This window comes from Canis lupus, chromosome 10 (genome assembly GCF_048164855.1).
Source record: "Canis lupus baileyi chromosome 10, mCanLup2.hap1, whole genome shotgun sequence".
Classification (NCBI taxonomy): Eukaryota; Metazoa; Chordata; class Mammalia; order Carnivora; family Canidae; genus Canis; species Canis lupus.
Window position 1 is genome coordinate 40056579 of NC_132847.1, and position 27158 is coordinate 40083736.

Below are 27158 nucleotides of genomic sequence, written 5' to 3' on the forward strand. Positions count from 1 at the left end.
AGTGGGTGGGAGATGGGGTGACTGGGTGACAGCCATTAGGGAGGGCAGAGGATGAGACAAGCACTGGGTATTATACTGTATGTTGGCAAATTGAATTCAAATTTTAAAAAAAATTTTTTAAAAAGCCCTTGGCAGAGACTTGGCTTTAGCTATACCAAGAAAGAGTTGTGAATGGGCCTAAAACAGTAAGAAACAAACCCAAACTGGGCCTTCCTTCAGAAATTGAGGCTTTCAAGCACTCCATGAGCTATTTCTACCTGTGGCCTATTTACGATTATTTTTAGGGAAAGCAAAATTCTATTGCATGCATTCTAAAATGAAGGATTCTTTGGGAAGGGACAGAATTTTGCACCAATGTAGCACATGAGAAGGGAGATTTTTCTGAGCAAATGGATTTTCCCTTTAAGCATCCTCCCCTGCCATTTGGCTTTCCAGACAGGAAAGTAAATGTTCCATTTTCTTGCCAACCAGCCATTCTCTGCTGAAAACCAGAAGCCAGTGCCTATCTGCAAGATTTGTAATATACGACCTTGCAAATAAGCACTCCCAGTTTACCAGCCCACAGTTATTTTTAACAGCTTTCCTACCAGTGAGTCCCAGACCCCCAAATAGAAAATTCTAAGAAATTGAATTTCTTCCTGACGTCATAATCTCATATAAATGAGGACTCTCTGGGTAGGCTGGGGTTTTTGGTTTTTTGTTTTTTGTTTTTTTGGTTATTTTTTTTTTGGTAACATTTACAAAGTCCAACTCAAATGTACACATATAAATATGACTGTTAAGTATCTGATATTTTTGTAGCTCTTTGTTGGAAAAGAAAGTCCAACTGGTGACCCACTAGAAAGAAAAAATACTTTAGAAATGTATTTAAAAATAGGGACTACAGCCACTGATTAAGTACTCTCTATGTGCCAGCACCGGGCTAGGCCCTTGCTTTCATTATACCCAGCCCTCACGACTTTGCAAGGTAGGGGTTTTGTACTCGCTTTATGGATAAGCCACCAGAGGCTCCTGGACACCATACCACTTGCCTGCCTAAGCTGGGAATGAAGCCCACTCAAGGACAGAGTCTCATTCATAAGAGCTCCTCATGCCCACAGAACATAGGCAATAATGCAATCTTCTTTTCACCTCTGATTCTCCTTCTATGACAGATTACTGGTGGTCTGTGGACAGACTGGCAACCTGCTCGGCCTCCTGTGGTAACAGGGGCATTCAGCAGCCCCGCCTGAGGTGTCTCCTGAACAGCACAGAGGTCAACCCCACTCACTGCGCAGGGAAGGTGCGCCCTGCTGTGCAGCCCATCGCCTGCAACCGGAGAGACTGCCCTTCTCGGTGAGTGTAGCAGATGCTGGCTTAGGCCTCCCCAAAGCTGGGCCCCAAAGTTGGCCCCAACCTTTAGCCAAGTCAGTGGCTAGCCTTGGTCCAGCACTGCACAGGAAGAGACATGTTGTGCCAGCACGGGGGCCTGCCATCCAAGGCACTTTTTTCTAGGCACAGACTTGTCAGGTCTCTCCACCCTACAGAAGATACCCCTCAGAATGGCTCTCCTCCCTGGGCAGTTTTTGTCCTCACCACTCAGGCTAAGGGCTTCCCCGGGGCATCCCAAGTGCCTGAGAGGTTCTGTTCAGGGAGCAGGGGCATCCCAGGCCCTGGCCAGCCCTAGCTCGCATCCTGCAGTAAGAAGCTTGCTCTCTGATTTGTTTGTGAGATGACAACTGTGTTTGTAGTTGAGGTCCTGAGGGGATAGGGGTTCCTGGCCTCTACCCCAGTCCCTCCTCTTTCTTCTAACTTCAAAAATTGTGCTAATCGGTACTCTGGTTGAGGTGAGGAAGTCTTGTCCAATTTTTTTCTTCAAAGGGTTGCATCCTGCTAAAGTCAAAATAAATCTTCATTTTCCATAGTTGCCTCCATGTTAGATATGCATTCTCTGCCTCTGGCCCCAGAGTGACACCCACCGCCGTGTCTGCCTCTTGTAGCTTTGAGAAGCCGGGTGTCCCATAGAGCACCCTACCCCCACTTTGCAGACAGTAGCTAAAGGGATAATGGATGGACTTAGAGTTGGCACCGGTATGGCATCCAGAGCCTGGGGGGACTTGGCTGGGCCTTGCAGTGCCCCCTTCCTACCCATCCGTGGGACTTTCCTATACTACTTAGGCAACCGCTTTGTGTTTTGCCAGCTGAGTCATAAGGAGCAGCTGAAACCAGGAGAGACTCAATGAAATATGAAACACGCTCATTAATATCAGCAGTTTGACTTGCTGACGGGAAGGTTTCCATGGGAATGATTAATGTCCTTTTATACCCTTCCTGAACTGTAACATAGCCATACCTCTCCTTTCTCAAACCCCCCACCCCAGCTCCTGAAAAATTGCTGAAATGTATATTTGGAAATAAAAGTTGATTGAAATGCAGGCCTGACATTCACCGGGGATATATGGGGCTGGAAGACTGCCCTCGCCAAGCTATTTGAAATGAAGACGAAGTCTTGGACATGCCAAGGACTTTTTGATTTGCCGTGGTGATGGTCAGAGTCAATCAGCCTCATTTACTTCTGCAAATGAAATAATGGCCATGTCTGCTTGGATTTCAGTGCCCCCAGGAGCTTTGTAACACCTCATGCCTGCTTCCTAAGTGGCTCTGCTCCTGTGGGTTGGAGATCTGCATGCAGTCATCTCTCTCCAGGGCAAATGCAGCAGGGAAGTTCCACCAAACTAAATAAGTCACAGATCCAGATCCAAAAGGAATTCGCTCCCTGGCTCTGCTACTTGTCTCTCCCAAGAGCCAGATGTGGTGCTCCTGGACCGGGAAGTGGCCACAGGTTCATCTTTGACTGGTGTGTCCCTGCCAGGCTTCTCAGGCACCTCAGCAGCCTTATCTGAACACAAACAGGTGTCACCCTGGTTGTCTCTGAATAGTCTGAGAAGTCCTGCTTTGACCCAGCTGGCCATTCAACCATTTCATTTAGATCAACCTTGTCTCAAGTATTAAAACCCAAGAATTATCTTTTTCCCTAGATTGCATAAAATGTCTGGAAAGCCCTAAAGCTCTTCTATCTCCCCCAAACTGTCTCCCTTTCCCCTTCTCTTTGAGAACTAGCCCACAGTGCAGATATGCACAGGGAACTCCTCCGGGTTTGTATCTGGACCAAGGATTTAGGAGTGTTTCCCCAGTTCCAGCCTGGCTTTATGAGAAAAGCCATTTGCACAGCCTTGGTCAGTCTCACTTCTGAGCATCCAAATTTGTAGTTGGAACCTAACATCCTGAGAACGACATTTTCCACATATGCAGCCCTCTAGGAGGCATCAGACCTGTGCACTGTGACTCATGGAGGTGGGACACTGCTCCACAGAGCCGGAGGGAACTTGGCCCTCTTCAGACTGCTTTTTCAAGATGCACCTGTGCAGTCAATTTCCAAAGAGTATTTTTTTCCTGTGGCCACCATTACAAATTACCACAAACATGGTGGCTGAAAAGAATAGATAATTTATTTTCTCACAGTTTTGAAGGCTGGAAGTCCAAAATCATGATGTCAGCAGGGCTGCACCCCTTGCAACTTTCTCAAACCCTGCAACTTCTGTTGGTTCCAGGCATCCCTCAACTTGCAGCCATGTTAATCTAGCCTCTGCCTCTGTGGTCACACTGTCCCCTCCTCTTTTCCAATTTCTCTTTCTCTTACAAGGACATTTGTGAAGGCAGATAATGTAGAATAATCTTATCTCAGAATCCTTAATTATATCAGCAAAGATCATTTGTCCAAATACGGTAACATTCTTAGGTTCTGGGGATCTGATGTAGATCTTTTGGGGGACCATTTTCAGCCTTCCACTCCATGTATACCATGAAAAGGGCCATGCCCCAGAATTAGTACCTGTGTGGTGAGAACAAGGGGATGCACAGGTTCTTTTTTCTGAGAGTGTATGCCTGAACCTTTGCACCTGCCCTGATTCTTCTTCCTCTCCCCAGGTGGATGGTGACCTCCTGGTCTGCCTGTACCCGGAGCTGTGGGGGAGGTGTCCAGACCCGCCGGGTGACCTGCCAGAAGCTAAAAGCCTCTGGGATCTCCACCCCTGTGTCCAATGATCTGTGTACACAACTCGCCAAACGGCCAGTAGACACCCAGGCCTGTAACCAACAGCTCTGTGTAGAGTGGGCCTTCTCCAGCTGGGGCCAGGTGAGTGGATTTTATTTGAAAGGTAAATCTAAAGGTACAGACCCTGCCGCAGTAGGAAGTAAAATGCCACCACTGCCAAATCCTCTGTGATCTCACATGCTTCACATCCCATCTGTCAATCAACTCACCTGCCCAGTATTCATCCCAAAGCTTAGAGTTTCTGATCATTCTCTAAGACAAACCTACCTCCCACAGCCATTATACTTTCCCCATTGATTTCCTTCCTCCCAAGCTCATCCCTTTTTCAGATCATCAGCAAATCCTCAACAACCCCTTCTTCAGACTCATTTTCTGTAAGGCCACCTCTTCTCACTGGCTGTCCTATGGTTGATGATTTAAAGCTCTGATGAGATCCATTTGGGGGCTGAGTGAGGGGTTCTCAACTGGGCTACACAATTAGAATCACTGGAGAAACTTCTTTAAAAGGCCAATGTCAAGGCTGCACCTCCCTGAGATTCTAAGTCAGTTGCTCAGGGGTGGGATCAGGGCATGGGCAAGTTTTAGAAACTACACAGAAGATTCTGGTGTGCAGCCAGAGGAGAGAAACCACTATTCCAAGTCAAGAAGAGTTGAAACCTAGCTAGATCACTTTGAAACCACCAAATCCTTTCTCAATTCTCAACCAGAGGACAGCCAAAAAAGTCCCAGGTTAGCTCAATACACAGCAGAAATGGGGGCTCCTTAGACCCCAGTAGGGAGGGAGCCTCTTTGGTATATAGGACTCTCTCCATTTGGAAAGGAAATTTTGTTTAGTTGTGATTTTAAGAATTAACACAAACTGAAGATTCTCCCTGGGAAGAGCAAACCTGAGCAATGACAGACACTATGCCACGACAAAGCAGCCTCAGAGGGATGGGAGGCACTGAAGCATCTTCCCGTTGTTCTCATGTCATTTCTGGGCCAGGTAGCACCAGGTAGGAATCTACATTGCAATTAGAGGTCTAGGCTTTCCCCAGTGCCCATACATAGACCCTCTATTTAGACAAAGAGAAGTTTTATTACTCATCTGACCACTTCTCTGTTTTAGAATGTTGTTGTCACTTAAAAAAAAAAAAAATTCAATGTGGTGCTTAGGGGAAATGACATAATTGTGTATGCTCCATTCCTTTCAAAGTCTGTGTTCAAAACCTACTGGGGACCTACTCAGCATCTATGAGCTGCCTGCCAGGGCTGATGACCAGCTAGTACCCAGCCCACCAGCTATATGGTAGCAACTCTTGTTTGTCAGAGGCTGGCACTGATTGGTAGGCTGACCATTCTGATCAGTCAGGCAGAGTGTGTGATTGGTGTCTGAAACATGCCATTAAGCTTGGCCTGCTGGGACAGCCCAAAACCACCACAAGGCTCTTAATTCTTTGTGTGACCATATGAACTAATGTGACTGGATGTTTTGGGCAGCTAGCAACTCGAAACTTGTTGGAACTGGCTATCCACACATTACTGCACTCACGTTCCTCTGTCCCCACCCTGAGGTATGTTCTTTGGAAAACAATCACTTGGAACTTTCCCGTTAGGTTAATATACTGTGGCCATCTCTAATGAAGATCAAATGTTATTTGGAGGAACTCTGGCCACAGAATTCACTTGCAATCCATAAGCCATTTGTGTCTCAGGTGAGTCTGGGGATATAATGCTCAAAGCTGGCCAATCAACAGCCAGCTCCTTTTTGGCACCTTCACCGACCCCCACCCCCCTCCCCCCGCCTTTATTTCCAGTGACCTAATGTATGTGCTTCATAATCAAAGAGGCATGAGCTGCTTTTTGCTCTGATGCCTGGGGGATATCATCTTTCCCTTACCTGGAAAAGCCCACTTCTGCTAGCTTTCATTCAGCCCAAGGCAGCTTTGCTTCTAGGCCCTCAAGGCTTACTGACAGTTTGTGAAATTACAATTGGGAACAGATCTGGCTACACACGGGAGATGTTTCTATGTTGTACCACTGAGGTCACTAAAGGGGACATACATTGTGCACGCTGATCATTTCTCAGTGATTACTTTTTCTAAAAGAGAAAAAAAAAAAGGTCCTTCTCCCTTCCTTCCCCTCAAATAACACTCTTATCTCCTTTCTTCTATAACCCTCTAGGCAAGTATGTCTCATGCTTTAATGTGAATCATGTTGTTAAAAATGCAAAATCTGACATGGCAGGACTTGAGCAGAGCTTTGGATAATGAATTTTTTTTTATTGAGGTATAATTGACATATACCCATTATATTAATTTCAGGTGTACAACATATAATTTGACATCTGCAAAATGATTCCCCACAACAAGCCTAATTAACATCTGTTACTATGCATAATTAGAAATAAATTTTTTCTTGTGATAAGATTTTAAGATCGACTCTTAACTTTAAAATAGTTAATACGGTATTATTACCTGTAGTCACCATACTATATATTACATCTCCATGACATATTTATTTTATAACTGGAAGTTTTTACCCTTTGACCCCCTCCACATATTTCACCAATCCCCAGCCCCCACCTCTTTAACCAGGAGGAGGAGTCATTGCTTAGATTCCACATATGAAATCACACAGTACTTGTCCTTGTCTGCTTTATTTGACTTTTATGCCTTCAAGGTCTACACGTTATCAATAATGGCAAGATGTCATTCCTTTTTATGGATAAATGATATTCCTTTGTGTGTGTATGTACCACGTTTTATACATTCATCCACTGATGGATACTTAGGTTGTTTCCATATCTTGACTCTTGAAAATAATGCTGCAATGAACATGGAGATGCATATATCCTTTGAAGTTAGTGTTTTCATTTTTTTGGGTAAATACTCAGAGATGGAATTGCTGGCTAATAGAGTAGTTCAATTTTTAATTTTTGAGGAACCTACATACTGTTTTTTATAGTGGCTGCATCACTTTACATGCTCACCAATAGTGCACAAGGGTTCCCTTTTTGCCACATCCTCACCAACACGTGTTATTTCTTCTTTTTTTGGTACTAGCTATTCTAATAGGTACGAGGTAATATCTCCTTGCGGTTTTGATTTGCATTTCACTGATGCCTGGTGGTCTTGAGCACATTTTCATGTACCTGTTGGCCATCTGTATATCTTCTTGAGGAAAATGTCTATTCAGATCCTGTGCCTTTTTAAAATTGCATTGTTTGGTTTTCTGAAATTGAGATGCAAAAGTTCTTTTCGTATTTTAGATATTAGCCCAAATATGATTTGCCATATGCTTTTCATGTCAGATTCAAAATGTAATTGCCAAGAAAGATGTCCAAGAGCTTACTGCCTATGTTTTCTTTGATTTCTAGGATTTCAAGAATTATGTTCAAGTCCTTAATCTATTTTGAGTTAAATTTTGTGTATGGTTTAAGAGTAGGCCAATTTCATTGTTTTGCATATGGCTGTCCAGTTTTCCCAGCACAATTTATTGAAGAGATTGTCCTTTCCCCATTGTATATTTTTGGCTCCTTTGTCATAAATTAATTAATCATATATGCATGGGTCTGATTCTGGGCTCTCTATTCTGTTCCAACTGTGTGTCTAGTTTTATGCCAAACCACTCTGTTTTGATTACTATAATTTTTTAATAGTTTGTAAGCAGGGTACATAATACCTCCAGCTTTTGGCAATTGTTTTGGCTATTTGGGATCTCTTGCAGTTATATACCAATTTTAAGATTGATTTTTCTATTTCTGTGAAAAACACCATTGGAGTTTTTACAGGGATTGCATTTAATCTGTAGATTGCTGAGTAGTGTGAACATTTTAACAATATTGATTCATCCAATCCATGAACACAGAATATCTACTTGCATAATCCTCAATTTCTTTCACTAATGTCATAGTTTTCAGTTTATAAAACAAATTTATTCCTAGATATTTTGTTCTTTCTGATACAATTATAAATAGAATTGCTTTAATTTCTCTTATAGTTTATTATTAGTCTAGAAATACAACAGACTTTTTGTATTGATTGTGTGTCCTATAACTTTGGTTTATTAGTTCTAACAGGTTTTTGGTGCTCATTAGCATTTTCTATACAAAATGTCATCGGCACATAGTGACAGTTTTACTTCTTCCCTAATTTGGATGCCTTTTATTTCTTTCTCTTGACTAGTTACTCTGACTAGGACTTCCTATGCTATGTTGAATAAAAGTGGCAAAACTGGGCATTCTTGCCTTGTTTCTGATCTTGGAGGAAAGGCATTCAGCTCTTCGCCGTTGAGTATGATGTTTCCTAGGGGCTTGTCATAGGAATTATTTATTATGTTGAGGTACATTCCCTCTATGCCCACTATTTTTTGCTACTTTATTTTTTATTATTGAAGTATAGAAGACACACAATGTTATATGAGTTTCAAGTGTACAACATAGTGATTCCACAATTTTATACATGACTCAGTCTCACCACAATAAGTATAGTTACCAACTGTCACCATACATTACAGTATTATTTACTATATTTCTTTATGATTAACTTTTCATGTCCATGATTTTTATATTTTACAAGTGAAAGTTTGTACTTCTTAATCCCCTTCACTATTTTGCCCATCATTCCACTCACCTCCCCTCAAGCAACCAATAGTTTGTTCTCTGTATTTAAGTGTCTGGTTTTTGTTTTGTTTTTTAGATTCCACATTTAAGTTGAATCATATGGTATTTGTCTTTCTCTCACTTATTTCACTTAGCATAATATCCTCTAGGTCTGGCTGTGTTGTTGCAAATGGCAAGATTTTGTTGTTTTTTATGGCTGAGTAATATTTCATTGTATAGATATATACCACACCTTCTTTATCCATTCATCAATCAGTGGACACTTGAGTTAACTCCATATTTTAGCTACCATAAATAATGTTGCAATAAATATAGAGGTGCATATATCTTTTTGAATTTGTGTTTTCTTGATCTTTGGGTAAATACCTAGTAGTGCAATTACTGGATCATATGGCATTTCTATTTTTAATTTTTTTATATCTCCTATACTGTTTTCTACAAGAGTTAGACTAATTTACATTCTCACCAGCAGTGCACAAGGGCTCCCTTTTCTCCACATCTTTGCCAACACTTGTTATTTCTTACTTTTTTCATACTAGTCATTCTGACCAGTGTGAGGTGATATCTCATTATGGTTTTAATTTGCATGTCCCTGATTAATGATGTTGAACATCTTTTCATATGTCTGTTGGCATCTGTATGCCTTCTTTGGCAAAATGTCTGTTCAGCTTCTCTGCCATTTTTTCATGTGTTTTGTGTGTATGTATTGAATTGTATAAGTTATTTTGGATATAAACCCTTATTGGATATATTATTTGCAAATATTTTCTCCATTCACTAGGTTGCCTTTTTATTTTGTTGATGGTTTCCTCGGCTGTACAAAGCTTTTTTACTTTGATGTAATCTCAGTAGTTTATTTTTACTTTCCTTTCTTTGAATAAGGACACCTAGTCATAAATACATTCCTAAGGCTGAAGTCCAAGAGATTACTGCCTATGTTTTCTTTAAAGAGTCTTATAGTTTCAAGTCTCAAATTTAGGCCTTTAATCCCTTTTGAATTTATTTTTATGTATAAGAAAGTGGCCCAGTTTCAATCTTTTCACGTAGCTGTCCACTTTTTCCAGCACCATTTATTGAAAAGACTATCTTTCCCTCGTTGTATATTATTACATCCTTTCTGTAAATTAACCTATATAGATGTGGTAAACTTTCCAATCTATCTGTTCCACTGATCTTTGTGTCTGTTTTTGTGCCAGTGCTGTTTTGATTATTGTTTTGATTATTATAGCTTTGTAGCATATCTTGAAATCAGGAATTGTAATACCTCCAGCTTTGTTCTTCTCTCTCAAGATTTGGGTATTCTTTGGGGTATTTGTGTGTGTGTGTGTGTTTTTGTTTTTTAAGATTTGGGTATTCTTTGAATATTCAAGATCTTTTTTGGTTCCATACAAATTTTAGGAATATTCTAGTTTTGTGAAAAATGCTATTGATATTTTGATAGGGATTGCATTTAATAAGGAGATTGCTTTGGGTGGTATGGATATTTTAACAATATTCTTACAATCTATGAGCATGGTATACCTTTCAAATTGTTCATGTCATCTTCAATTTCTTTGATCAATATCATAGTTTTTAGAGTACAGATCTTTCACTTCCTTAAATTTATTCCAAGGTGTTTTTTTGGTGAAGTTGTAAATGTTATTGTTTTCTTAATTTTTCTTTCTCCTACTTTATTAACAGTGTATAGAAATGCAGCCAATTTCTGAGTATTCATTTTATATCCTACAACTTTACTGAATTTATTCTAAGAGTTTTTGGTGGAGTCTTTGTGGTTTTCTACATACAGCATTATATGTCATCTGTGAATAGAGAGTTTTATTTTTTCTTTACCAATTTTATTTCTTTCTCTTCTCTGATTGCTTATAGCCAGAACTTCCAATACTATGTTGAATAAAAGTGGTGAAAGTGGACTTTTTGTCTTTTCCTTATCTTAGAGGGAAAGCCTTCATTTTTTTACCATTGAGTATGATGATAACTGGGTTTTTCATACATAGCCTTTAATATGTTGAACTATGTTCCATATATTCCTTCTAAACGCACTTTGAAAACTTTTATCATGCATGGATGTTGTATTTTATGAAATGTTTTTCCTGTATCTATTGAGATTATCATATGGTTTTTATTCTTCCTCTTTTTAATGTGATGTATCACATAGGTGATTTGCAAATATTGAACTACCCTTGCATCTTTGAAATAAATTCCTCTGGAGTATAGTGAATGATCCTTTTTTAATACAGTTTTAAATTCAATTTGCTAATATTTTGAGGATTTTTGCATCTATGTTTCCCAGGAATGTTCGCCTACAGTTTTCTTTTTTTGTAGTGTCTTTTGTCTATTTTTGGTATCAGAGTAATGCTGGCCTTGTAAAATAAATTTGGAAGCTTTCCTTTCTATTTTTTGGAATAATATGAGAAGAATAGGTACTAATTCTTCTTTAAAAGTTTGGTAGAATTCATCTATGAAGCCTTCTGGTCCTGGAAAATTTTGGGGGGGGAATTTTTGATTACCAAATTCAATTTCATTACTAGTAATTGGTCTGTTCAAATTTTCTATTTCTTTCTGCTTCAGTTTTGGAAGACAGTATGTTTTGGGGATCAATTTCATTACTATTAATTAGTCTGTTCAAATTTTCTATTTCTTCCTGTTTCAGTTTTGGAAGACAGTATGTTTTGGGGAATTTACCCATTTATTTCTTCTAGGTTGTCCAATTTGTTGGCATCTACTTTTTCATAGTATTCTCTATAATTCTTTGCATTTTGGTGGTGTCAGTGGTTGTTTCTCCTTTTTTGTTTCTAATTTTGAGTCCTTTTATTTCTTGATGAGTCTGAGTAAAAGTTTATCAATTTCATTTATCTTTTCAAAGAACCAGCTCTTGGGGGATTTTTTAGGTTTGGGGGGGTTGAGATGTTTTGCTTTTTTTTTATTAGTTTCCACTTATTTCCACTCCAATGTTTATTATATTCTTATCTCTATTAACTTTAGAAAAAGATCAAAGCCCAGTTTCCTGAGGTATAAGGTTAAATTGAGATTTTTCTTGTTTCTTATGATAGGCTAGTATTGCTATAAACTTCCCTCTTACAACTGCATTTACTGTGTCCCAAAGATTTTGGACTATTGTGTTTCCATTTTCATACACCTCCATGTATCGTTTGATTTTTCTCTTTATTCATTGACCTATTAGATGTTTAGTAACATGTTGTCTAGCCTTGATGTGTTTGTGTTTTTTCTGGTTTTTTATCATACCGATTTCTAGCTTCATACCATTCTGGTTGGCAAAGATATTTGATATGATTTTAATCTTTTTAAATTTATTGAGACTTGTTTTGTGGCCTAACATGTGATCTGTCCCAGAGAATGTTCCATGTGCACTTGAAAGGAATGTGTATTCTGTTTTTGAATGGAATGTTCTGTATATCTGTTAGGTCCATCTGGTCTAATGTGTCATTCAAAGCCATTGTTTCCTTGTTGATTTTTGGTCTGGATGATCTATCCATTGATGTAATGCAGTATTAAAGAGCCCTACTATTTATTATTATATTACTGTCAATTTCTCTTGTTATGTCTGTTAATATTTGCTTTGTATATTCAGGTGCTCCTATATTGGGTGAATAGATATTTACAATTGTCACATCTTCTTGTTGGATTGATCCTTTTATCATTATGTGATGCCCTTATTTGTCTCTGGCTACACTCTTTATTTTAGTCATTTTGTCTGATATATATTTTTCCATTCCTTCACTTTCAGTCCATGTTTTTTGGTCTGAAGGGAGTCTCTTATAGGCAACATATAGATGGAACTTTTTTTCAATCCATTCAATCACACTATATCTTTTGATTGGAGCATTTGGTCCCTTTACATGTGATTATTGATAGGTATGTACTTCCTACCATTTTGTTTTTCTCTTTCCTGTTCCCTTCATCTCTGCTCTCTTTCTTTATAATTTGATGGCTTTCTTCAGTGTTATACTTAGATTCCTTTCTCTTTATTTTTGTATATATATTATAGATTTTTAATTTGTAGTTACCATTGAATTCATATATAACATCCTCGGTGTAGAGTAGTCTTTATTAATTTGATGATCACTTAAGGTCAAACACAGCCTAAACACTAAATCTTTACTCCTCCTCTACATTTTATGTATGTCATATTTTACCTCTTCTTATTTTGGGTAGCCCTTGACTAATTTTTGTACTTATAATTTTGTCCTTTTCTGTTTTAACCTCCACACTGGCTTTTTAAGTAATTATCTATTACCTTTACTATCTGTTCATTTTTACCAGTGAAGTTTTTTTTCTAGTATGACCCCTTATTCCCACTTAAAAAATTCTCTTTAATATTTCTTGTAGGGGATCCCTGAGTGGTGCAGTGGTTTAGCGCCTGCCTTTGGCCCCGGGCGCGATCCTGGGGACCCGGGATCGAAACCCACGTCGGGTTCCCGGTGCATGGAGCCTGCTTCTCCCTCTGCCTGTGTCTCTGCCTCTCTCTTTGTGACTATCATAAATAAATAAATAAATAAATAAATAAATAAATAAATAAATAAATAATTCTTGTAAGGCTGGCTTAGTGGTGATGAACTCTTGTACATTTTGCCTGGAAAACTATTTTTCTCTCCTTCAATTCTTAACAATAACTTTGCCAAGTATTCTTTGATGTGGATTTTTTCCTTTCAGCACTTTGAATATATGAAGTTTCTGCTAAAAGATCATCTGATAGCCTTATAAGATTTCCCTTGTATGTAATAGTTTGCTTTTCTCTTACTGCTTTTAAGATTCTCTAATCTTGGCCATTTTAATTATTGCATATCTTGGGTGTGAAACTTCTTAGGCTCATCCTATTTGGAGATCTCTCTGCTTCCTAGATCTGGCTGTGTAGGAAGTTTTCTGTCCTCTCTTCATATCCTTAACCTATTCTTTTATATATATAAATATAATTTTTGCTCTTCAGCTTGGTTGCTTCCATTACCCTTTCTTCCAGATCTCTGGACCATTCTAATCTATTGATTCTCTTTAGTGTATTTTTCATTTCAGTGATTGAGGATTCTTTTATATTTTCTGTCTCTGTTGAAATTCCCACTAAGCTCATCTGTTTTCTCATGTCTAATAAGTATCTTTATCAGACATATTGCTTATCTCTGTTTCTTTTTTTTTTTTTAAGATTTTATTCATTTATTCATGACAGACACAGAGAGAGAAGGGCAGAGACACAGGCAGAGGGAGAAGCAGGCTCCATGCAGGGAGCCCAACGTGGGACTTGATCCCGAGTCTCCAGGATCACACCCTGGGCCGAAGGCAGCGCTAAACCACTGGGCCACCAGGGCTGCCCATTTCTGTTTCATTTAGCTTTTTGTCTGTGGTTTTGTCTTGTTCTTTCATTTAGCACATAATCTTCTCATTTTATCTAACTCTGTGTTTATTTCTGTGTATTAGGTAGGTCACCTACATCTCCTGGTCTTGAGAGTAGTGGTGTTCTATAAAAGAGATACTGTGGTGCCCTATAGGACTATTCCCCCAGCTAACCAGAACCAGTTATTCCAGGTGTGTCCCCTCTGTGGGGGCTGTGTGCACCCTCTCCTTGTGGCTGAGCTGTGATTGCTTTGGGCATGTTGGTGGGTAGGACTGGCCTTCAGGTCAGCCATCTACAATGATCTGCTTTGCCTGATGTGAGCCCACTGGGCAGGATTAAAGCTGTTCAGCTGCAGTCACTGTGACCATGCTGGTGGCTGGGGCTGATGCTCAGCCTGGCTCTTTGCATTTAGCCACAGCTACAGGCACACCACAGGACCGGGCTTTCTCCCTATGCAACCAGCTAAGAGCCCCAGCTGCACAAACTACACTGGTGTAGTCTATCCACCCTCCTCCAGGATAGAACTCACTTTAGAGTTGCATCAGTCCCTGCCTCTGCCAGGTGAAATAGGGCAGAAGCTCTTTAGAAGGACACCTGTCTTGGCAAGTGGGTTGGGTGTGCAGAAGAATGCTAAGGTGGGGGCATTTGGTGCTAGCAAGGTAAAGAGGATGTTAGCTGGAGACCCCAAACATCCAGTTAGAAGATGTCAAGAAAAATGGTGCCCACAAGCACTTTTGTTCCCAGTTAAATCTCCTGCAATTCCCTACCCTTCCAGCATACATTCTAGGATTAGTCAACAAATCTTCAGGTGCTTTTCAAACTGCTGCTTCTGTGCTGTGTCTTAGGCCATTATTTAGCATGCTGGCTCTTTAAAGACAGGGGCTCAGTTTCCTGTCACCCTCCTGCTCTCCTGGAGCTAATCCCTGATGATTTTCAAAGGAAAACTTGTCTTTCCAGTGCTGGTCTGATCCCCCTCACTTCTCCATGCTTGTGATAGCCTCCCCATTTGTGGTTAGTCACCCTAGGAGTTTGGGTACTGATCATCCATCCTACCCTTTTTGATGTGCCCTTCTCTCTATGACTAGCTGTGGGAGCAGTCTTCAGGTTGTTTTCAGAGTTAGTTGCATAAATGCAGTTGTAATCCCCATGTGTCCATGGGAGGAGATGAGCTCAGGATCCTCCTGCTCCACCACCTCCAAATCAAGAGTGCCTTGTAAACAAGACACACAGCAGGTCCTCATAAAGGTGCAAATCTGGCAAGCCCCCTGGGAAGAGACGCTGCTGTATTGTGACTCTGAGTAAGTTAAAAGAGTAGCAAAGCCATTGGTTTGCTGTTAGGGAACATGAGCCAGACTCCTTGTGGATAAGTCAGGACAAAGAGCCTCTATATCCCAGGTGTTTCTCCCTTCTCTGCCCACTTTGTTGAGACTTTTTATCATAAATGGGAAGTTGAATTTTGTCAGATACTTTTTCTGCTTCTATTGAGATGATCATATGATTTTGATCCTTTATTCTGTTAATATAGTGTATCAATATAGTGTATCTCACTGATTCATTTGTGGATGTTGAACCATACTTACATCCTTGGAATAAATCCCAGTTGATTGTGGGGCATCATCTTTTCAGTGTACTGCTGAATTTGATTTACTAATATCTTGTTGAAAATTTTGGCATCTATATTCAACAGAGCTATTGGCCTTGAATTTTCCTTTCTTGTATCCTTTTCTGGTATTAGTATTGGTCTCGTAAAATGAGTTTGGAAGCATTCCCTTTTCTTATGCTTTTAGTAAGTGTTTGAAGAGGACTGTTATTAATTTTCCTTTGAATGTCTGATAGAATTCACCAATGAAGCTATTTGGTCCTGGACTTTTCCTTATTGGGAGGTTTTGATTATTAGTTCAGTCTCCTTACTAGTAATCAATCTGTTCAGGCTTTTTCTCTTTTTTTCATGAATCAGTCTTGGTTTCTAGAAATTTATTTCTTCTAGATTGTCAATTTGTTGAAGTTCTATAATAATAGTAGACTCTTATGATCCTTTATATTTTTTGTGTTATCAATTGTAACAGGTTTCATTTCTGATTTGAGTCCTTTGTTTTTTGGTGACTCTAGCTAAAGTTTTGTCAGTTTTATTTTTTTCAAAGAACCAACTCTTGTATTAATTTTTTCCATTTCTGCTCTGCTCATTGTTATTTCCTTCAACCTGCTAACTGCGGGCTTCCCTTGTTCTTTTTCTGTTAACTGTAAAGTTAGGTTGTCTGAGATTTTTGGTTCTTGAGGTTGGCTTATGTTGCTATGAAATTTCCTCTTAAAACTGCTACATCCATTAAAAGTATTTATTCTTTTAATTTCTTCTTTGACCCCTTGGTTATTCAAAAGCACACTGTTTAATCTTCACATATTTGTGAATTTTCCAGTTTTCTTCTTATAATTACTTTCTAATTTAATTCCACTGTAGTCAGAAAAGGTGCTTGATTTAATTGTAGCCTTCTTAAAATTTGTTTCATGGTCTAGTATATGATCTATCCTAGAGAATGTTTCATGGGTACTTCAGAAGAATGTGTGTACACACACACACATACTTATTAAGTCCATTTGGTCTAACATGTTTAAAGTCAATGTTTCATTATTGATTTTCTGTCTGGATTATCTATCCATTAATGTAAGTGGGTTGGTATAGGGGACTTTACTATTTCCCCTACTATTATTAACTATATTACTGTCAATTTCTCCCTTTAGATCTGTTACTATTTGCCTTAAATATTTAGGTACTCCTATTTGGGGGTATAAGTATTTACAAATGACATATCCTCTTGTTGGATTGACCTCTTTATCATTATGTAATATTAATCTTTGTCACTTTTTATAGTCTTTAAGACTTAAATGTATGTTGTCTGATACAAGTATAGCTACCCCTGCTTTCTTTTGCTTTCCATTTACATGTATTATCTTTTCCATCCCTTCACTTTCAGCGTATGTCTTTACATCTGAAATGAGGCTCTTACAGGAAGCATTTAGATGGGCCTTGGTAGTGTTTTGTTTTGTTTTTAATCTATTCAGTCACCCTAAGTCTTTTGATTAGAGCATTTATAATTGATTTACACTTAACATAATTATTGATAGGTGTATACTTACTACTTTTTTATAGTTCCTATCTCTTCTTCCTTTCTGGTTTGATGACTTTGATGATATGCTTAAATTCCTTTATCTTTTGTGTATCCACCATAGGCTCTTGCTTTGTGGTTACCATAAGGTGTACATATCATATAACAACTTCTATCTATAACAATCTATTCTAAATTGAAATCAACTTAATCAACTTAAGTTTGATTCCATTCCATTATCAAAGTTAGAGTTATTTCCATATATTTAGCTTTACCAATGAGCTTATTCTTTCATGTTTCCTAGTTACTAATTAGTGCCCTTTTAGTTTAAAGCTGACCCTTTAATATTTTTTGTTCATATTTTTTTACATAAGATTCTTTCATGTCTTTAAAATTGATCATCTTGTGAGATTTCTTTTGCTACTGAAGATGTTTTTATTTTCTAATTCAAATATAATTAACATATCCTCTTTTAACATTTGTTTGTGGTTTTGTTTTTGTTTTGTTTTTGGTTTTTTTTTAGTACATCTTAAATTTTTAATCCTTTCTTTACAGGTTACCTAGACGACTTTTGATTAAGAAAACTGTAGAAAGTTAGTAACTGACACAAGCAAATGCCAGGCGGCAGCACATGTCAATTTTCCAGAGTCCTGCTTTGCCGGGTGTCTGAATGCACTGCTTGGGGTCTACGCTCACGGTCGCTGGAGTGGTGGCAGTTTAGTCCACAGGTTGCTTCTCCCTGTATTTCTTTGTAAACTCTTCAGTGTTCTTACAGAATTTTTTATGGTCCTAATTTTTTATTCTTCAGCTAGGCCAGCCCAAAGTGGGTGCTCCGGTGCTATGAGGGACTGGATTACCTGGTCGGTTAGGGTTGCTGGTTTCCAGTTTTCAGCACTAATTACTGGCAGACAGACCTGCCCCTTTTCATCGATATTCGGGTGATAGATCTTTGTTTTAAATGTGATCTTCGGGGGATCCCTGGGTGGCGCAGCGGTTTGGCGCCTGCCTTTGGCCCAGGGCGCGATCCTGGAGACCCGGGATCGAATCCCACATCAGGCTCCCGGTGCATGGAGCCTGCTTCTCCCTCTGCCTGTGTCTCTGCCTCTCTCTCTCTCTCTCTCTGTGACTATCATAAATAAATAAAAATTAAAAAAATTAAATGTGATCTTCAGTGGTTTGAATGGGTACTCTGCTGGAAAGTTGATTTCAATTCTGAAGGCCCCCTTATCATATGGAGGGTTGTCAGGAACAATAAGCCCTGGCCAAGTCAATAAATTAGCTTCATCAACCTGATGTTACAGAAGTTTTTCATTCCACATTTGCAGATTTCTTCAAGCTCCTTCATCAGCCTCCTGCTGGCCATCATCTTGGATCTGGTGCTGCTGCTTTCCCCTAACATTTGTTTTAAGGCTGGTTAATTGTTAATTGATAGTGAATTCTTTAGCTTTTGCCTGTCTAAAAAAACTCTCTCCTTCACTTCTGAATAACAACTTTGCCAGGTAGAGTATTCCTAGTTGGAAGTTTTCCAGCTTAGTTGGTGACTAGCTAAAGTTGCAGGTGAGAAGACAATGACACAGTATATTCAATGTTTTTGCAAAGAAAAATCTGCTGATAGTCTTATCAGGGTTCCCTTGTATGTAGCAGGTTGTTGGGGTTTTTTCTTACTGCTTTTAATATTTTCTCCTTATCTCTAACTTTTGACATGTTAATTATAATGTGTTTTGGTATGGGTCTCTTTGGATTCATCTTTGGCATTTTCTCAGTTTCCTGAATCTGATTATCTGTTTCCTTCCCCAGATTAGGGAGGTTTTTAGCTATTGTTTCTTAAAATAAGTTTTTTGTTCCTTTTTCTCTCTGCTCCTTCTGAGACCTCTATAATGCAAATGTTGGTCCATTTGTTGCTGTCCTGTAAATCCTGCAAGCTATCTTCAGTTATTTCATCTTTTTTTTCTCTGATTGGATGAGTTCCTCTAAAATTGGATGAGCCCTATTTTTGAGGTGACAGAACCTTCTGCTTCATGTAGTTTGTTGTTGAATCCCTCTAGTATTTTTATAAGTTTCAGTTACTGTGTCTTTCAGCTCTTTCACTTCTATCTGGCACTTTCTTATACTTTCTATCTCTTTTTGAAGTTTCTCACAATGTTTATCTATAGTCATCCATGCTGAATTTCTATAAGCTTTAAGGTGATACCAATGTTACTGGTCCAACTGCCACCCTTTAAAGAGTATCAAGACTTGGGGCATTACAAATTATAGGGTACTGCTTGATCTCACAATCCTATTGTTATTTTCCTATTGGTGACAGTGCTGAAATGTGCTTCAAATTATGGATGCCCTCTACACCTCCACATTCCACTCTTGTGAGAATGAAAATGGTAATTATTTCTTACAAGAATATCCTTTTGGAACAGTGTCATGCAGATATCTGTCTTTCATGTTCCTACCTCTTTGAAGTCTATGGAAACCATGCTGATTTTAGTCTAAGTAGAACTAAGACCACTTTCTCAGCTCTAACAACCTGGCTTCATGTAATAATTCAACTTTCTTTTTTTAACCCAACATACGTTTATGAGGCACCTGTCTTGGGTGGCAACTATGTTCCATAAAAGCATGTGTGAAGGAATGAAACTGAAAGCAGCCCCAGAATGTTTGCATGAAAACAGGTGCTAGATCATGAGGAGTCTTGTATGCTCTATGAGAAATTTGGATTTTATTATGAATGCCACCTTGTTTGGAGGGGGAGAGAACTCACACTTTTAAGAGTATATATTCAGCAGTATAGTACTGAACTAAAACTAGAGAAAGAACTAGAACTGAAAGACTAGAGAAAGAAACCTAATGTAACAGAGAAATGGTGCTGATATAAATGAAGGCAATGGCATGGCTTCAGTGGTGCTTGGTTATCACAGATGAGGAGGAAGCTAAGATGATACATTTATAAATGGACTCAACAATTAGGGATGCAGAAATAAGAGAATTAATTAAGAAATTCTTTTGAACATGTTTAGTCTGTTTAGATATTTTCAATAAGCTGTTGGATGTAGACCTGGCACTTAAAAGGGTAGTATAACTCAAGGAGGGGGAAAGCATGAGATAAAGAAAGGCACAGGTTAGAACCTTCAGGAGCACTAATTACTCTGCAGAAACAGGAGGGGGGAAAAGATAACCTAATGAGTAGAAAAAGAAAGTATATTCACAGAAGGTAACAAAGGAGTTTCCAGAAAGAAGGAAGGATCGGAGGTATCAAAATGTATCAGAAAAAACAAGCAAGGAAAAGTAAACATTAGCCAGTACCCAGGGGAACTTGAGTGACAGACAGTTACTGGTGACCTGTGAAGGGCAGTGTTAGTATGTCAATGGGCACTTAAATCAGCAGTGAGTAATTTCCACTGTGGTCAAGGGGCAGTGACATCAGTAAAATGACAGACTAGGTAGCCCTAAGTTCCCATTCCCCTACGGAAACATCAAAGAACAACCAGAAATTGGCTGAACTAATCCTATAGGAGTAAAAGCTTACAACGACAAAGCAAACACCCACATAAAAATCCACCTTTTAAAAAGTAGGAAATTTTGTGGCACTTTCACTCATGCTTTCCCACCCTCTCCCCAGATGGCACAGTCTTGGCATAGAGGCATCGGCAGTCCATTTCCCCTCTTCAATCCATGTCAGGGAACTACCTGAATGAATAGTCTGTCTCAACTAAGATCTCAAGCTGGGGGGAAGAAAGGCAGCCACTGCTTCTGAAAGTTGTAGGGGGACTACAGACCTGTAGACATCTGGGGCAAGAGATTACAGATAAGGATATTAAAAAGGCCATCAAAGGCCCTGAGAACTTGGGAATGAGATGCCTTAGGAAATTAAGACATTAGGAAGCAGATATATGGACAGGGAAATTGAGAAAGCTACATGCAGGCCCAGGCAAGATATATACTCAGAAAAGACCTGAGCATAGCCTAAGTTTTCATTGCAGGCTGATCCTTAGGCTCAGAGCACACCCAGCTAATCAGGGAAGGAGTGCCCAAGCAGAAAGACCTATACAAAAACTGAGCAAGATGTTTTTTCAAATGTTTTTTAAGGAGAAAAGCAGGAAAATTCACAAATATTGGAATATTGGAAAATACCTGAGACAAGTGAAAATAGGGGAAGCAGAGAACACAGTGGTCAGAGCAAAATTTATATTTATAAATGCTTACATTAAAAAAGAAAGACTTCAAAAAGCAACCTGACTTTAGGCTTTAAGGAACTAAAACAACAAGAGCAAACTAAACCCAAAGCTAGTAGAAGAAAGGAAATAATAAAGAGAAAAGTGGATAAATATATTATTTATAGATAAAAGAAACAGAAAAATCCGGGGCACATGGGTGGCTCAGTGTTTGAGTGTCTGCCTTTGGCTCAGGTTGTGATCCCGGGGTCCTGGGATCCAGTCCCACATCAGGCTCCCTTCTCCCTCTGCCTATGTGTCTGCCTCTGTGTGTGTGTGTCTCTCATGAATAAATAAAACCTTTAAAAAAAGAAATCTATGAAACTATAAGTTGGTTTCTTCTCCAAAATGGACCAACTTTTAGCTACCTGAGAAATAAACAAAAAACTCAAATTATTAAAATCTGAAATAAAAGTGATAACACCAAATCTGTACTATGAACAATTGTACACCAACAAATTGGATAACTTAGATGTAATAGACAATTTCCTAGAAACATACAACCCATCAAGATCAAATCATGAAGAAGTAAAAATATGCATAGACCTATAACTAATAAGGAGATTTGTTCAGTAATCAAAGACCTCATAAAAGAGAAGCCCTGGCCCAGATGTCCTCACTCGTGAATTCTACCTAATACTTAAAGAAGAATTTATGCCTAAGTTTATTCTTCCTAAAAATTGAAAGAGAAAGAATACTAACACTCCCTAAATCATCCCATGAGGCCAAGATTACCCTGATAGCAAAGCCAGAGGAAGACAGTTCAAGAAAACTAAAAACCAACATCCCTTTTAATTATTGATGCAGAAATTCATGTAGTGAAAAGATACTCTGTATGATTTCATTTTTTTAAATTTATTAATACTTGTTTTGTGGCCTAACATGAAAAAAAATGTTTCTGCTTTGGTTGGGTTGAGTGTTCTGTATAGGTCCCTTAGATCCAACTGGACTTAGTCTTGCTAAATTCTTTTTTATTGATCTTTTGTTTGGTTGTCCTAGCCATTATTGAAAGTAGAGTATTTTAGTGGCCAATTATTATTGTAGAACTGTCTATTTCTGTTGTCAGTGTTTGATTCATGCATTTTGGGGGTTTGGTGCTTCTGCATATATGTCAACTAGTAGTTGTTATATCTTAGCCTTTATCAATACATAATTTTCTTCTTTGTCTCTTACAACAGTTTTGACTTAAAATTTATTTCATCTGATATTAGAATAGCCACAACCCTCTTTTGGTTACCACTTTTGCATGAAGTATCTTTTCCATCCTTTTACTTTCAGTGTCTCTTGTAGATAGCAAAGAGTTTGATTATTTTCTTCACCTATTAAGCTAATATTTGCCCTTTAATTGGGGAAGTTTTTCCCCACTTGAAATAATTACTGATAAGGAAGGACTAACTTTTGCAACTTTGGTATGTCTTATGGCTTCCTTCCCGCCCCCCTCCTCCATTCCTTCCATTACTGCAGAATCCTCAACAAAATACTAACAAATGAAACATAGCAGCATATTAAAAGGATTACAAACATTCAGGTAGGATTTATTTTTATAAGGATGGTTCAACATATAATTCTTAACCACTATAATGTACCATGTTAGCAGAAAAAAAGGAAAAATACACATGATCTCAAATGATGAGGAAAAAGCACTTGATGAAATTCAAAATCCTTTTAGGATAAAAACTCAACAAACTAGCAATAAAAAGAAACTACCTCAAAATAATAAAGACCACATATGAAAACCCCACAGCTAAAAGAACCCATAGCTACCATAATCAACAGTGAAGACTGAAAACTTTTCCCTAAGATGAAGTACATGACAAGAATGCAATGTCCACCACTTCCATTTAACATACTATTGGAAGTTCAATTAGTCAAGAAAAAGAAAAGCCATTCAAGTTGAAAAGGAAGATGTAAAATTATCCCTGTTCATAGAGGACATGACTTCATATGTAAAAACCCTAAAGATCCCAATACCACTACCAGAATAAACCTCTTATAGCTAATAAATGGATTCAATATAGTTGCAAGGTACAAAAATCAATAGAAATCAGTTGCATACCCATACATGAATTATAAATAATCTGGAAAGGAAATTAAGAAAATCATACTACTCAGCTATCAAAAAGAAAAATGTTGTCATTTGCAATGATTTGGATGGAGCTAGAGTGCATTATGCTAAGTGAAATAAGTTTATCAGAGAAAGACAAATACCATATGATTTCACTCATATGTGGAATTCAAGAAACAGGTGAACATTCGGGGAGGGGGAGAGAGAGAGAGAGAGAGAGAGGGAAACAAATCATGAGAGACTCTTAACTGTAGAGAACAAACTGAGGGTTGATAGAGGTGGGTAGGGGATGGGATAGATGGGTGATGGATATTAAGGAAGACATTTGTTACGATAAACAAGGTGGTTATATGTAAATGATGAACCACTGAACTCTACTCTTGAAACCAATATTGAGCTGTATGTCAACTAACTAGAATTTAAATTTAAAAGAATAAATTTGACTCTAAAGTGCCAGAAACAAAAAAAAAAGAATATCATAATAGCACCAAAAAATAGTTATAAACTTAACCACGGAGGTGAAAGCCTTGTACATTGAAAACTATAAACCATTACTAAAAGAAATTAAAGAAGAAAAAAATGAAATGACATCCTGTGTTCATGGATCAGAAAACTTATTATTAAAATGTTAGTAGGGCTCAAATTGATCTAGAGATTCAAAATCCCATGGACTTTTTTGCAGAAATAAGAAAATCCAACCTAAAATTCAAATGGCATATCAAGAGATCCTGAATAGCCACAAAAATTCTTGAAAAAGAACAAAATTGGAGGCTTCACACTTCCTGATACCAAAACTTGCTACAAAGCTACAGTATTCAAAACAGTATAATTCTGGCATATGGTCCAAAAGAATGGAATAGAGAGCCCAGAAATAAACTTTTGTATATATCAGATGAAGTGTGCCAAGATTATACAATGAGGAAAGAATAGTCTTTTCAACAAATGGTGCTGGGAAAACTGGATAACCACATGCAAGAGAATGAAGCTAGATCCTTATTTTAACTATATATGAAAATTAACTCAAAATGGATCAAAGACTTTATCCTTACATTTAAGAGTATAAACTCCTAGAAGAAACATACAGAAAAAGCTTCATAATATTGGATTGGCAGTAATTTTTTGGGTAGGACACTAAACTCACAGTTAACCAAAGAAAAATTAGATAAACTGGATGTCATCAAAATTGAAAGCTTTTCTAATTAAAAAAAATTTTTGAAAGCTTTTCTTCATCAAAGGACACCATCACCAGAGTGAGGAGACAACCCACAGAACGGGAGAAAATACTTGCAGATCATAAATCTGATAAAGGATTAATACCCAAAATATAGAGAGGAGAACTAGAACTAACCAACAAAACACAATGCCTAGAATACACATTTCTCCAAAGAAGATATATGAATGGACAATACACACAGGAAAAGATGTCCAACATCACTAGCAATTAGGGAAATGCAAAATAAAACCACAATGTGATACCACTTCACACCCATTAGGATGTTATACACAACTAATAAATTATTAGAAACTATATCTGAAACTAATGATGTTCTATATATTAGCAAATTGAATTTAAATTTAAAAATTAGATAACAAAAAATAAATAAAAATAAAAAATAAAAAGTAGATAACAAATGTTGGTGGAAATATGGAAAAACTGGACTCTGTGCACTGTTGATGGGAATGGAAAACAGTATAGCAGTTTCTCAAAATACTGAACATAGAATCACCATATGATCCAGCAACTCCACTCTGAGTACACACTCAAAACAATTGAAAAGATATGAACAAATATATGTACACTAATGTTCACAGAGCATCACAGTGGCCAAAAGGTGCAAAGAACCAACATATCCATTGACAGATGGATGGATAAACAGAATTTAGTATAGACTCACAAGAGAAAATTACCCAGCCTTCAAAAGGAATGAAATTCTCTACATGCTACAATATAAATGAGCCATGAAAACACTAGCTAAAAGAAGCCAGGCATAAGAAAATTACAGGCTAATATCTGCTGAACATAGATGCAAAAGCCCTCAACAAAATTTTCACTAACCAAATTCAACAGCGCATACTTAAAAAAATCACACACCATGAATAAATGAAATTTACCTCAGATGCAAGGATGATTCAACATCCACAAATTATCAACATGATACACTACATCAACAAAATGAAAAATAAAAATCCTATCTCAATAGATGCAGAAAAAGCATCTAACAAAATTTAATACCCATTCATGATAAAAAACTCTTAACAAAGTGGGCATAGAATGAATGTACCTCAGCATAATAAAGGCCATATATGATAAAGCCCACAGCTAACATCATTCTCAGTGGTACAAAGATGAAAGCCTTTCTTCTAAGCTCAGAAATGAGAGAAGGATGGCCACTCTCCCCATCTTTATTTAACATAGTGTCAGATGTCCTAGCTAAAGTAATTAGATAAGAAATAAAAGGCATCCAAATTTAAAAGAAAAAGTAAAAGTGTCATAGTTTGCAGGTGGACACGCTATTATGTATAGAAAACTCTAAGGACTCTATCAAAAACTGTTATAATAAACAAATTCAGAAAGTTGCAGGATACAACATCAATATACAAAAATCAGCACCAAACTAACCAAAAGAGAAATGAAGAAAATGATCCCATTTATAATTACATCAAAATGAAAAATTATGAAAAAGTTTAAGAAAGTGATTATTGAAAACTAGCAGACATTTATGAAAGAAATTGAAGAAGACACAAATAAATAGAAAGCTATGCTGTGCTTATGGATTGGAAGAATAAATATTGATAAAAGGCCCACATTGCCCAAAGCAATATATGGATTAAATATAATCCCTATCAAAATTCCAATGACATTTTTCACAGAACTAGAATAAATAATCCTAAAATTTGTATGGAACTACAAAAAAAAAAAAAAACTTGGCAAAGAAGAACAAAGCTGGAGGCCTCATGATCTCTAATTTCAAACTATTTTAAAAAGCTATAGTAATCAAAAGAGTAAGCTATTGGCATAAAAACAGACATCTGTCAATAGAACAAAATAAAAACCCAGAATTAAACTCATGTATATATGGTCAATTAATTTACTACAAAGGAGCCAAGAATATATGGTAAGGAAAGGACTGTCTCTTTAATAAATGAGGTTGGGAAAACTAGACAGCCACATACAAAAGAATGAAAATTAACCAGAATCTTCATCACAAAAATTAACTCAAAATAGATTAAAGACTTGAATATAAAACCTGAAATCATAAAACATAGGCAGGGGCACCTAAGTGGCTCAGTTAAGCATCCGACTCTTGATTTGGGTTCAGGTCATGATCTCAGGGTCGTGAGATCAAACCCTGTGTTGAGCTCCGTGCTGAGTGGTTTCTGTCTGTTGTCTGTCTGTCTGTCTCTCTCTCTCTCTCAATCCCTTTCCCCACCCCTCACCCATGCTCCCTTGCTCTCTCTCTCAAAAAACAAAAACAGAACAAAACAAAACAAAAACATAAGCAGCAAGGTCCTTTGACATAGGCATTGACAGTGTTTGGGTTTTTTTTTTTTATTGATACCAAAAGCAAAAGCTACAAAAGTAAAAATAAGCAGTACTACGTCATACTAAAAAGCTTCTGTACAGCAAAGGAAATCATCAACAAAATGAAAAGGGAGAATGAAAATAGGAGAAAATACCTGCTAATCATAAATCTAATAAGGGCCTACTGTCCAAAATATATAAAGAACTCATGCAACTCAATAGCAAAA

At 37.7% G+C, this 27158-nt stretch overlaps 1 protein-coding gene, 1 long non-coding RNA gene and 1 pseudogene across 5 annotated transcripts in view; 1 reads left to right on the forward strand and 2 right to left on the reverse strand.

The window, feature by feature from the left end:
• The window catches only part of ADAMTSL1 (ADAMTS like 1), an 872407-nt gene that overhangs the window by 838367 nt on the left and 6882 nt on the right, over window positions 1-27158 (forward strand). For 3 of the 4 annotated variants that reach the window (XM_072841474.1, XM_072841475.1, XM_072841476.1), the window contains 2 exons: window positions 1155-1335; window positions 3967-4174. In XM_072841474.1, coding sequence (XP_072697575.1) covers window positions 1155-1335; window positions 3967-4174 — 389 coding nt within the window. Of the gene's footprint in view, window positions 1-1154; window positions 1336-3966; window positions 4175-6396; window positions 6500-27158 lie in introns of those variants that run through there. The other variant, XM_072841477.1, reaches the window with a different exon arrangement.
• Window positions 1-27158, reverse strand: part of LOC140641492 (uncharacterized) — a 38135-nt gene that overhangs the window by 6998 nt on the left and 3979 nt on the right. The gene's annotated exons all lie outside the window — the stretch shown is intronic.
• On the reverse strand, window positions 17632-21442 carry LOC140641491 (ubiquitin-conjugating enzyme E2 L3-like; annotated as a pseudogene).